Source organism: Monodelphis domestica, chromosome 4 (genome assembly GCF_027887165.1).
Source record: "Monodelphis domestica isolate mMonDom1 chromosome 4, mMonDom1.pri, whole genome shotgun sequence".
Classification (NCBI taxonomy): Eukaryota; Metazoa; Chordata; class Mammalia; order Didelphimorphia; family Didelphidae; genus Monodelphis; species Monodelphis domestica.
Window position 1 is genome coordinate 106,284,797 of NC_077230.1, and position 13,228 is coordinate 106,298,024.

At 35.1% G+C, this 13,228-nt stretch overlaps 1 protein-coding gene across 1 annotated transcript in view; it reads right to left on the reverse strand.

Annotated features, from left to right (window-relative positions):
• Positions 1-1,850: 1,850 nt before the first annotated feature.
• FAM168B (family with sequence similarity 168 member B) overlaps positions 1,851-13,228 on the reverse strand; it is a 41,971-nt gene continuing 30,593 nt past the window's right edge. The window contains exons 4-7 of the mRNA XM_001365994.5: positions 11,823-11,965; positions 11,406-11,583; positions 7,627-7,753; positions 1,851-7,230 (exon numbers count right to left, since the gene is read on the reverse strand). Of these exons, the coding sequence (XP_001366031.1) occupies positions 7,641-7,753; positions 11,406-11,583; positions 11,823-11,965 (434 nt within the window). The 3' untranslated portion in view covers positions 1,851-7,230; positions 7,627-7,640. The remainder of the gene's footprint in view (positions 7,231-7,626; positions 7,754-11,405; positions 11,584-11,822; positions 11,966-13,228) is intronic.

Below are 13,228 nucleotides of genomic sequence, written 5' to 3' on the forward strand. Positions count from 1 at the left end.
TTCAATTGCTTAGATCTAGTTTTAATTGTGTGGAGTGTTTTGTAGTTGTGTTCATATAGTTCCTGTGTTTGTCTTGGCAGATAGATTACTAAGTGTTTTATATTGTCTAGTAGTTACTAATTTCTGAGAGTCGAGATGTTTCCTACTTGTCAGAGGTACGGTTAAAGAAGGCAATGCCTAACACCCGAAGAGAAGCAGGCATAGGATGAAAAGGAATTGAAATTATTAACAGGTTTAACAGAAGGCATCTAAGCTCAATAAGGATAGAAGCAGTACAGCGTTTTGGACATATGTAGCTCAGCTTCTGCCTCCTCACTCTGGAGATGGAAGACATACTGCAAGCTCCTGGAGGCCAGGGACCTTGTTTTGGCTTTTGTCTTCCTGATTCTTAGCAGCACCTAAATTCTTAACAATCACAATTAGGATGACGATGAAAGTCCTTATTTGCTGTCCCAAGAGTCCATGGCCAGGTCAGGATGAGAACTTAAGTCTGTGGCCATTTCAATATATTCGTCCCTTAATACTACATTTTGTAACTATTCTATTTATTCATGTGGTCAGATGTGCCCTTGGTTAACATCAGTATTCTTTCTCATTCTATGGACTCATTTGCTATAAAAGGTATCCAAGGGGTACAGTGTGGCTACAGCTAGGTCTGGAGTCAGGAAGACCAGAGTCCAAATCCAGCCTCACTTATTAGGTGTGTCCCTGGGCAAGTCACACAACCCCATACTGTCTGCCTCACTTTCCTCAAGTGTATAATGGGGCTAATAACAGCCCCTACCTCCCAAGTTTGTGATGATCAAAGTATTCATAAAACTCTTAGGACAGTGCTTAGCACATAGTAGGCATTTAATAAACTCTCCCCACTCCCTTTCATTTATCTTGACTCATAGAGGTAGTGTTCTCTCCCTTAACATTATAATACTAATGTCCCATTTTAGGTCACTGAAATCAGGGGAAAATTGCAGAAAGGTAAGGCCAGGAAGTCATAGAAATCACAAATGTAATTGTTCTTGACAGGGAAAAAGTAGCTCAAACCGTTTAGGGGGGTGAGGAGAAATCCCTGGAGTTATCAATGTTCTTGGGGTTATAACTTGTTTTCACAAAATTTATGTCTGGGCTGAAGAGACCAAAGTGGGTAGGGAGAGGAGACTCTGGTCCCTTAGTGAAAACCTCATTAGTTTGATGTGTGACACTTGGAACAATTTACTCTTAAAGGAAGTTTCTTAATCTCCCTCTCTCTCTTTTAAAAGAAGATTTCTAAGTTAAGAGCAGGATAGCTCAGAAGAGAGTGAGCCAGAGCTGAAGATTCCATTACCTAAGAGAAACAGAGGTGAGGGTGGAGGATTTTTGCCTCAGGATTCCCTAAGGAGCAGGTCTGTCTCTTTCTCTCTCAGTCAAGAGACTGACATGCAGTTCTACTACTGACAGTTGGGATGGAAAAACAGATTTAAGGAGGTTGTAGGTGATTAATGTTTACTGATTCTAGGTGGTAGTAGTGTAGAAAAGTTAGGCCTGGCCTACGCAAGTAAGAAGAACCTATCCTCAAAGAGAATAGGGTTTTTTGAGAATTTTAGGTAGGATTAGGATTTTATAGTCATAGGGTATTAGGATAATAATCTCACTTTCCTCCTTTATATTTCCTATCAGAACTTCTTCCAAATTAAACTTACGTGTTTTTTATCAAACTGCTCTTCTCACTTTTGTCAAACTCCTACCAAAATTACAAAATTAACCCGTAACACCATATTCTGTTACACATTCTGTTATTAATTTTAGAATAGAAAACAGAATTTCCCAGTTCTTCTGTCATGCCCAGCAGTTTGGAAAAATGAGAGAAAACAGAATAAGCAACACAAGTCAATCTTTATTGAAAACTGAAGTATTAATACATAACAATTCTTGTTACAATAAACGTGCTTTTTTAAGAATTTTAAATCTGAGCTCATCTACTCATCGGATTGCATAAAAAATTAAAAAGTATGAATTTACACATAATTGAACTGGCTCAGGATGGATTTTTCCACACCTTTGTGTTGACACCATAAGTTCAATGCAGAAGTGAGTGATGCTTTTTAACATTTTGGAAGACAACACTGACCTAACTTTAAAAAAAAAGTACCAACATAACTGTCTGAAAAACAGTATTTTTTTTTAAAAAATCATTAAAAAAAAAAAGAAACCTGTGTCTATTCAATAACAAAATATGGAGAACTATTATTGGGTCCTTTTCGTTTGTACTTTTGTTGCATGCAATCACTTGTTTTGGACACAGGGCAGCCAGTAAGAGTACTACAATAAAAAAGAACACTAACAAACCCATTCTATTTAAAAACAAGTCTGTACAGGAACCAGCTAAAATAAACCTTTCAAGACAGTATACTGCTGGGACCCAGACTAGACCCTACCAGCCTGGCAGTCAGAATTACTCTTAAATTCAGCTCCAGGAAATTGGGAAAGGTTGGTCACATGGGATTATGACCAACAGGCTTCTGGTAGTGGTCGGTGTTCACAAATCTTGTATTTGACAGTTCAATAATTTTCTCTTGAAGCTAATCAAGTTTTCTCTACCATGTACACCAAGCAATGGTTTCCTTTATCAGTACTGTCCCCCTGCCTTGCCTCATTTTAAGATGGTTCATACACCTGATAGAAAAGTCCCAATCAATCTGGAAAATATCTCTGAACCGAGTTGGGACTACATGAATGGACACAAGATGACATTTGGGGTTTTCCCTTTCTTTGGGGATTAAAAAAAAAACCCCAAGGCCAATTTAATATTTTTCTTCTATCTATTTTCTAAATAACCACCTATTCCACTTTGGTGTATTTTCTATAATATATCAACTACTTTACTCTGGAAATTGTAGGTCCAATAAAGCATAAATGCCACTTAAGAGTAATTCTGAGAGGTGCCTAAATAACTTCGTAAAATGAAAGCCTTGGACAAAAACTTTTAATCTCCCCTCCCCTAAATTTCACTCTGCGAGGAGAACCACCCCTGTCTCCTTTAAGCAAGAGAAAAATTAGAACAAGTTATTTGTCTCAATCAGACTTCTAATTTACTATAGCCATGTTAAATCACAATCAACTAGGACCTTACTGCTGCTCCTCTGCTAAATGATGCACAGTATGTTTTGGGGGCATTTCTCTAAAAGCCTCAGGCCAATGTTCTTTATTCAGTCAAGCCAAAGAGGAGAATTCAAGATGATGATGATATGTTCTCCAGTCAAAACAGTGCTGAACACTAACAAATCCAAGGGCAGGAAAACTGAGACCAAATTTCCAGAACAGATTTTCTGTAATGCTCAAATTTCTGTAAAAGGCAGGCAGACACATTTCGATTTGATTTTCCATGCACGTTGTAAATTTTTGATATGTGCCATGCCTTTTCCCACTCATGGATGTGCTAAAATAAATAATGGATATGCACAGGAGCAAAGCTACTAAATAAAATCATTTAAATTGATTTCTAGTTTTAGACAAAAATGTATTTCCTCTCACTACTGATAAAGTATCAACAGATAAATAGCATATCAATTCAAACATCATTAGTTCTAGGCCAGATGATACCAGAAAGCCTGGGCATGACAAGATTGAAGGGTGGCACCAGGTGAATATGACAAGTAAGGTAAGAAAGGAAATTTCCTAATAGCATAGCCCAAAGGATCGCTGGTTTCTTTACCACTGAATCAATATTTCATTTGCATAGCATACAAGGAAAAATTCCAATGAATAACAATTTTGTAAAACTAATAACTTTACTAACATTTTTCAAGTTTATAAAAAAGACTGATTTTTAAATTTTCTAAACTGCTTGGTTAATAATGAACTATGCCAATCAATGACTGATGAATTTCTAAGAACAATAATTCGCCTTGTTTCCCAAAGAATAGCCTGCATATGTCGCTAGGTTTGATAAATTGAATACCTACCACAGATCCTAAACAAGATTTTTATTGCAATAAAAACAGTAGAATCTACAGATCTGATACACTAGATCTCTTGGGTCTTAGGTTAAAGTTATGTCATAAGAAATCTCACTCCTATAAAGCTGCCAAATGTTGACAGGAACCAATACATTTCCCCATTGCTGCTGTCCTGCTTCCATTTCCTAAGAAGTCCCAATATATAGCTAAATGCTTGCGTTTGTAGGAGTCCTGAATCAGGAATGTAATATAAAAAGGAGAGAAGGTTTCAGGAGGTTTTTTATTGCTATAATTTGTCTCCTAAAAATACAACATTATAGTGTATAATTTTGACCCTAGTTATATCTCTTTATTTCTTTTAATTTAACAAAATGTCATTAAGATATATTTAATCCCCTACCACCATGTTTTGTTACTATTCTAATTATTCACATGACCAAGCACGTGTCCTTAGTTAACAGAAGTGATCTCTCTCTTATTATACTGAATCATTTATAAAAGATGGTATCCTGATAGCTGCAAAAATGAAAATTTCTCTTTGTGGATGAATCCCATAATGCAATTTAGTAATTCAATGAACAAGACTACTCAAATTTTTAGAGGATAAGGAGGAGGTATGGAAGAAAAACTATCATTGGGTGAAAAAAATTACATTTAAGAACCTGACATTCTTGAAAAATGTAATGTACAGAGAATCTCTCTCTCTCTCAAAAATGCTATCTATGCTAGCTAGCATTTATGAAAGTTCTCCCTCATACAGTTCTAATGCTTCATGCTCATTCCTGTCTAACAAGAAATTATACAGCAAGGCTTTAGAGCCATTCTGTATGATTTCTTTCATTTGAATGATTCCACACCTCATACCTATTTTTTTTTTAATTGAGAACATACTTTAAGATGGTGACTCTCTTCTAAATGAAATATTGATAAACTAAAAAAATCATCCTATCAGTTCATTCACTTTAGTTCTTGGAGCAGAACATCCTTCCAGTCACTATCTGCAAATTTATTTACTTTACAAATGGAATTATTAAAAATAGACTGAAACAAGCACTGTGGATTCAAATTGTTTTCTCTGGGGGTCAATTTCTGCTCCATAAAAACATATGGTAGTCCCTAAGTTGCATTAAGTGCTCATGAAACATTTTAAAGTATTTATAAGTAAATACTATAATTATGTCAAGAGGCATTAGGAAGGAATAAAGGGTCTTCTGTTTACAGTGATCCACGCAAAAATATTCCTAGACTTTATAAAATAAAATGTGGAAGTTAAAAAAAATGAAGAGTGCTGTAAAAAATAAAATTACTAAAGACTCTTATTTCAATGGCTGTTCAGGAACACATCCCTCTCTCCTTAGAGAAGAATGCTTTAGTGGAGGTATAGGTACTAGCCTGAAGGAGCTGCCAAATCCACAAAAGGAGCAGGATTCCACCCCCAAAAATAAAACAGGAGCTACTCAAAATCACTTGTGAGTTGTAACAAAACTGCAAATGCTACACAGCCTGACAGACCTCTCTGTAAACTCTTAAAAGGGAACAAAATTTTGTAACCATTTACTGCATAATTTATTGCAGTCAAAAAGTAAAAGCACTGAAACTTATCAAATCTACACAGGGCAAGTCAATCAGGCTCGGGTAAAAACAAAAAACAAACAAAAAAAAATCCAACCCTTGTGATTTCTTTTTTGCACGATATTCATATTTCTAAGTTAAATTCCTTTTAGCAACAGTTCTGGCATGCAAATTAACTCTAATGCTAGTCCTTCATCCATAACAGCATTTACTTTGAGTTGAATTATAACTGCTATGAGAAAGAAGGAAAAGACAGTGGAAGAGACTCAAGACAATGGAAACACTAATCTGCAGCTGGACTCATGGCCATGCTTCCCAAATAACATCTGAGGTAAAATAAAATTTAAAAGTTTGCATCAAAAGATACCATGACTCAAAGGCAGTCCATATGATGTTCAGAAATCAATTGGCAAATTGAAAAGGAAAAACTCCCTAGTTTTTGAATGTTCATACATTCTGACAGCCCTGCTACAAATGTATGCATAATCCACTACAAGAAACATGAGATTAAGGACATTAAAAAAAAAAAAAACCTGTTTTGCTCCCCTTTAATTCTTAAGAACACAAACTGTAATCATAACATATAGCTGAAGTCTTGCCTGTTTGTGAAAAATCTTAGCAGTAGCCTACATGTTTTGTTAGATTTTTAAAAGTTAGGTCAAACTGTACATGTTTTTCAGCTGAATAGAACATTCTTTAGGAAATCGATGGAATAAATTGGAAAAAAGCAGAATCTGATAACTCCCAAAAGTGTGGCTGTCTCATTTTTAAACCTATCCTCCATCACATGAAAAAAATGATTATGTACTAGAGTTGAGTTTTCATTAAGATGTAGAAAATATTACTTCTCCAGAATTTGTAATAGAAAATTTAGGCAGCCAAAAAAGCTGCTTTGTTCACAGGTTACCCCCTCCTCTTCCTGGCCACACAATCTAGTATTTCATTCGGATTTTTAAGAATGTCTATGTAACACTGACTCCATATAATACAAGTGAAAGGGGATGCTTGGAAAACTGATTTTCTGCAGGAATTTTTGAACCTGTCAGATCTTTCCTCCAGTCATGTTTACTCATATCAACTGAACTCAATTGGAAAAAAATATATAATTGCCTAAAATTAAAAAACAAACAAACATGTCCTTAACAGTCAATTCATCAACCTCGAGGAAGAAGTTGAAGTACTAATGGATATTATGATGTTCTATAAAGAAATTCACTTTTACGACTCTACCTTTTTAAGACTTTGCATACGTACAACAGTGCATTGATAACAAGTTGTAAAATACTTTTCAGTTCCTTTGGATTTTGCATATGATGGTTTTGCATCGGTCACTGCAGGTAGATTGAGCAAGCTTGTGTGTCTGTGTGTGTATGTGTGTGTGTGTGTGTGTGTGTGTGTGTGTGTGTGTCTGTGTGTGTGTGTTTGTTTTTAAACATGCATTCAACTAGATATGGATCAGAATAAATTTATACTCCCTTTTTATCATTATAGTTAGCTAAAAAATTGCAAGACAGTCCACAAAACAGGATTTGCTTTAAGACTAACTACTGGAGTTCCAAGATGTAAGATATGCAGCACTGGAAATCTTCAGTGATCTGAATTTAGTAGTGTTTAGCAAAGTGTTGAAAGCATTCAGAAGAAAGTAAGTCCTGGTTGGAGGCATGAGGGGCTTCAGCACCAACTGTTAAACCTCAATTACTTGATTGCATATCTCCCATCTTCAAACCTACAGTTAAAGGAAGACAAAAAAACAAGTCATAGTAGATAAGCAGAGCCAGTCAAGCAAGTGTCTTCAACTACTAGTTCTAACATGCACTTTAAAACATTTGATATTCTTATACACCTTTTACATAGACAGACACACATATGCACGCAAACACGCAAAGCCTCCTTTGAATTCACCAGAAGGAAACATTATTTAAGTTCATTCTATGTTGACTTGAATCAGTTTTTAGAATGTCATACACTTAACAGTAGTTAGTCATATACATACTTAAGATAAGCTAAAAGTTGCACTGTATTTACATCAATGAGTTACACATAAGTAAATATAGCACAATTTTCTACACTATTTCCAAAAGTAAACATAATCTTCATTTTAGCTATTTAACTGGTAACTTACATTTGCCAGGATGATCACCACTGTGGGGGCACATAGCTATAGGTTGGTGTTCCTGGGGCCCGATATGTAGGCATAGTAACTGGATGAGGGGCTACTGGAGTAGGGGAATGAGTAGTCAACAAAGTACCTAAGAGGAAAAAAAAGCATGATTATTTTCCTTATAAGTGATAAAGAAATTGCTTTGCAGACTAATTACTTAAAGATCTTTCATAATACAACTTGCAAAAATATGTAACTCATGGCATGGCACATCCATGTTAGTTTGTTTGAAGGGAGGAAGAAGTAACAATGGAAGGAAGGGGGGAGAATAGTCTCACCAAGATATTGTAAATGTCAGAATGTTGAAGTTTGAATTTATATAAAACTTACATCCAAACCAAATCAGTCACAAATACTTGTGTGGGGAAAACTATTTTTTGTCCCACTCTGTTGGCTTTTCCAGATGACAAAGTAAAATAAAATATGAATTCCAAATGATAAAATCTAGTGTATGTGCTGCTGAAAGCAAGCACCTAAATGATAAAATCTAGATTATAGAAGTCTAAGTGCTTTCCCTCTGATGCTATTAGTACATGTGAACTATTTTCCATATCAATCAAGAAACTAAAATAAAAGTTATATTAAGTAACCCAGGAAAGAAAACCAGGAAGACAGGTGGCCAACATTCTTATTTTCTATATGCCATGTAATAATGCAATTATAGAAATATATGATAATGTCCTTCTTTTCCATGACTAAAATTCCTGAGAAGCTGGGAAAGAAAGATATCTCTGAAATAACTAAATGCAGAGTACCAGGCCTGGAGTTGGGAGGACCTGGGTTCAAATTAGATACTTTCTAACTGTGTGACCTTAGGTAAATTGCTTAATACTAACTGCCTAGTCCTTGCCACTCTTCTGTCTTCTAAGACAGAAGGAAAGGGTTTTAAAAAAACAAAAGCAACTAAATGGAATCATGGATGGGCATTTTCATAAAAATCTTCACTGTAGAATATTTACCATGCTTTGAGTCACAACTATCAATTAATTTTAATTGAAATATTCTCTTTCCTATGTACTGAATCAATTTGTAATTTACAAAACAGGCAATAAAATGAGCATGGAGAAGATCATATGATAACATAGCCTAGCCAGATAGTTCATGATTCTCACAATTAAACTGAAATAATAATGTAACTAAAAATCATAAAGAAAAATACGAGCTCCATTAAGATTAAGTGCATGAAGAAATGAACTCAATGACTGCACTTCAAAAAGTTAGTTAGGCATCCTAAGGAAGGCACAAGATTAAATAACAACTTTTAAATATAAAATTTACATTTCTTAGCCCCTTTCCAACACAAAGCAATTTATGGAAAGAGATAAGCTTAGAAAAAAATTATATACCATTGTTTATCACAGATTGCAAATACAGAAAGTTAAGGATCTGTCATGACTTTCACTTTAGAATGTTCAAAGTGGCCCTAGTTATACACCAAGTAAGACAAGGAAACCTGGATCTTCCTTATTGAATTCAAATTGCTTAAGCACAGTTTCTGGGAACAAGAGTTTTTCCTCTGTAAATTTAACAAAGATTGACACTAGAAAGACTGGAATTGAATAATACCTGGAAGGAGCAGTCTATGTGAATTGAGGTAGTGCATTCTTTCCCCCCCCACCCCCAAAGTAAAGAAAAAAAGCAATAGGAGGAAAATCTTTATTTCCAAGTAAGATGATGATAAAAAAATCTTTCATCAGTTATGTGCATGGTCCTTTTAAAAGGTCTTCCCAGGGCATCTAGGTGGCTCATATCAGTATAGACAGCCAGGCCTGGAGATAGAAGGTCCTGGGTTCAAATCTAGCCTCAGACACTTCCTAACTGTATGACCAAAGGAAGTCACTTAAATCCAATTACTAACCCTTACTCCTCTTCTGCCTTAGAATCAATACTTAGTATTGCTGCTAAGACAGATGATAATGGGGGTTTTTTAAAAGGATTTCACATGATATGCAGAAAAATAAAGATCTAATAGTCTAAAAAGGAAGATTATTATACACAATTTAAAAATGTTTCCTGCAAAATATATTTGCAGAACATATGCTATAGTCCTACATATTATCGTGAACCATCATACATCATGTTACTTCTTTAATTCAAATTATAATTTTTAAATAACACTAATTTTTAAGGGAAAGACAGTTTTAGAATGATCAAAATCTTAAGTTTAAGAGAAATTTTATTCATTCAGAAAAAGTAATAAATCCTTATACAACTTTAATGCTATATGCACAATAGTTAAATCAAAAATCTTCTGGAAAAAATAAAAGCCAAAGCTTTCACTCAATTTTAGAAGTTATACTTGATACTGGCCTTGGACAAATTCCTCCACTTTCCTGGCTTTGGCATAGAGCCTTGGGTTCAAATTCCAGATCAGGCTATTTAGTCCCCAAGAGACCCTAAATAAGTCAGCTGAATTCTCTTGGGCTCAATTTTCTCATCTTTAAGATTAAACTTTGATGGTCTCTTAAGTTCTCTCCAGTTCTAAATATTTGGTCATACCATTTTAAGATTCAGTTTCTTTATCTATAAAATAAGATCTGCATTATCTTCTTCATAGGATTATATAAAGATTAAACACGTAAAATATTAAATGTCAGCCAGCATCATAATTATGTGTGAAGTTATTTAGGGGACTTAGGTCCTGAGCACCTTGGTGGAGGGACATAAAAGTGTCAGTTATGTGGCATTTCTAATGGCCAAACACCTGGGTCTCTTGTCAGTGTGTAGAGCCAGTGCAATGTCGCCATGGAGGGAGGAGTGAGTTGAGTTTTAAAAAGTGTGTGGAAGTGGAGAGAGGTCTCTTTTACAGCCATACCTCGCTCCTTGGGCTGAGGCTTTGCTCTCTCTGGTCTTTATCTTCTCTGGTAATCTCTGGCAAGCTGCTGAATGAAGAATTGGATCTCTTCCTAAAGTTAGAAAGGCTGAGACCTAACTCTCTCTTTACTAATGAATGTTTATAAATCTGATAATAAGCCTCCATATTAATTTTTATTTATAACAATTACCATCATCATCTGGCTTATTGCTAGAAGAAATGTCAATACAATAACGGATAGTGCCAGGATTGTTAAAACTCATCAATATGATTTCAATCTAACAAAATATTCTAACAACATATATGAATTAACTTAAAATAGTGCTAGACATCAAGCTACCTGAGAAAATCTATTGATTTAGAGGAGGTAGTTGTCCTAGAATTATCTCCTTTCTAACATTCTTGTTTGTCTTTCAATTAAAAAAAGACGCCTTTCAAGAAACTTGCTCTGGAATGAAAATCTATTAATATTAAGTGATTGGAAATGCTGTCCTGTTTAATAGCCAATTCTCCTCCAGAGGGCAAAAAAAAAGTCCCACCAGGTACTTTCATGGGAAAGGACATAAATCTATTAAGAAAACAATAAAAAAAATGAACTGATCACCAAAATACTACTACTTTTTTGTTGCTGTTCAGTCATTTTTCAGTCATATCTGACTCTTTATGATCCCGTTAGGGGTTTTTATGGCAAAAATACTAGAGTGGTTGCCATTTCCTTTCCAGCTCATTTTATAGATGAGAAAACTTGAGGCAAATGATGTTGCTTAATGACTTGGCCAGGGTCACACAATTAGTGTCTGAGCTCAGATTTGAACTCAGGAAGATGAGTCTTCCTGACTCTAGGTCCAGCACTCTATTCTACTACTGCTCTACAACATCCTGTGATATGATATGTTAAGAGAACAAACCAATTAAAATGATTTACCTGCTGACATTGCCATAGTGGTCCCAGCAACCATTCCCATAGTCACACCATTTCCTCTTGGAGGGGGGATGGGAGCAGGGTACATAGTTGCTGGCATGCCATTTGGTTGCACAACTGTGGTGTGATGAATTACATGAGGTGGTGCTGCATACAATGGCTGGGTATAGTAAGTGCCTTGCTGTTGAAAAAAAGATAGCAATTGAGTTTCTCACAAAACCACACAGATATCCACACACCCCTGGCTACAACAAAATGTTCAAACTGATTTCTTCTCAAACTTCTCACCTTCAGCCACGATCTTATATTCACAATTTCCCAAAAACAGATTTTTAAAAAAGGGAGCGGAAAAGCAAAATGTTTGTTGATAATGTTTGGGCTTACTGAATCCATACCAAAAAGTGGGTGTGCATGATTTACCTGTGCATATGGATTCTGCTGTGGATAGGCACTTCTAACTGGGTACACTGCAGTCTGATATGGGTTGGGTGATGACGAATAAGGTGGCACTGCCCCACTGGTGGGTGAACAGGACACTTTATATGGTGTACCTGGTGTATAACCTGAAACACAAGAGTAGGATTATCTCAAAAAGAACCCAAATCATTTAAATTAGTTACTATTCTTATGCTACTTCTTTTGTTTTCTGAAATGAAAAATGACTTCAGTACAAAATATGTTATCTGACTCACAAGAAGAGTCATACCATTCGTAATTGGTAGTCAGGCTCAAGAAGGTCTTAATTACTTGTGGTAACTGGGTTCCTCTCTATTTCCTAATGTCTTAGTTCCTATGAAGGTAGCTTCTGTTCTATTAACATTAAATTAAGAGAGGAGAAAGAGCCAGGTTTAGGAATCTAAAACTCTGAATGTTCAAAGCAATGTAAAGTGGAACTGTGTGTTTAGTATTAGGATAAAAGAAATAATCACTGATTATATCACATATAGAAAATCACACATCTATAAAAATAGTTCTATTAATATAAATTACTTTGCTCATTTAACAAAGCTTTAAGGTTTCCAAAGCATTTTCCTAAAAAAAAAAAAATCCTGCGAATTAGATAATACAAATATTATTATACTCATTTCACAGATGAGAAAATAAAGAGATAATAAGAGACTTGCCTCACCATACACCTAATAAGTGTCTCGCCCATTACAAACATGACTGTCTCCATCAGTATCACAAAGGGAAATTTTTTAGTGGGATAGCATTCATTATACATATATCCTCCACAATGTATGGTATGTAACCAAATCTCTTTTATTTCTTACTACCTCATTAAAGGTGACTCCTTATCTATCAGTTCTAATAATCATTAAGTGACTTACATAAACTACAACACCATTAGGAACACAAGGTAATTCTTGCTAATAATCCCACTAAATATTGAAATTTTTACAAATGGTTTGTAAAAGCAAGAGGAGTATTCTTTCTTCAAACTGATTTCTCTTTCAGAAGCGTTTCCTTAGATATAACAAAAAGGTCACACCCTCTTAAAAGGGAAGAATGAAGAACAAAAGATGTTATTGTCTTGCATCTGTCTATGGACTGAAAAAAGTTTATGGCAGGGTAAACTTGAATTTTAAGCATTTCAGAAACAAAGAAAATATGGGTAAGAAGCTAAAACCTTTTTGGAAAGCACAATTTCATTTATTATAAGAAGGCATATATGAAACAATGAGAAGAGTGACCAAGGGAGCCAAAGTTAGCTTGGTGTCTATAAACTACCCCTCCCCATATCTATATACACAACTATACTTCACTATAATTTGTTTTCTTAGTAATCCTATGTATCTGATAGATTTAAAAACATTATTCTGAGA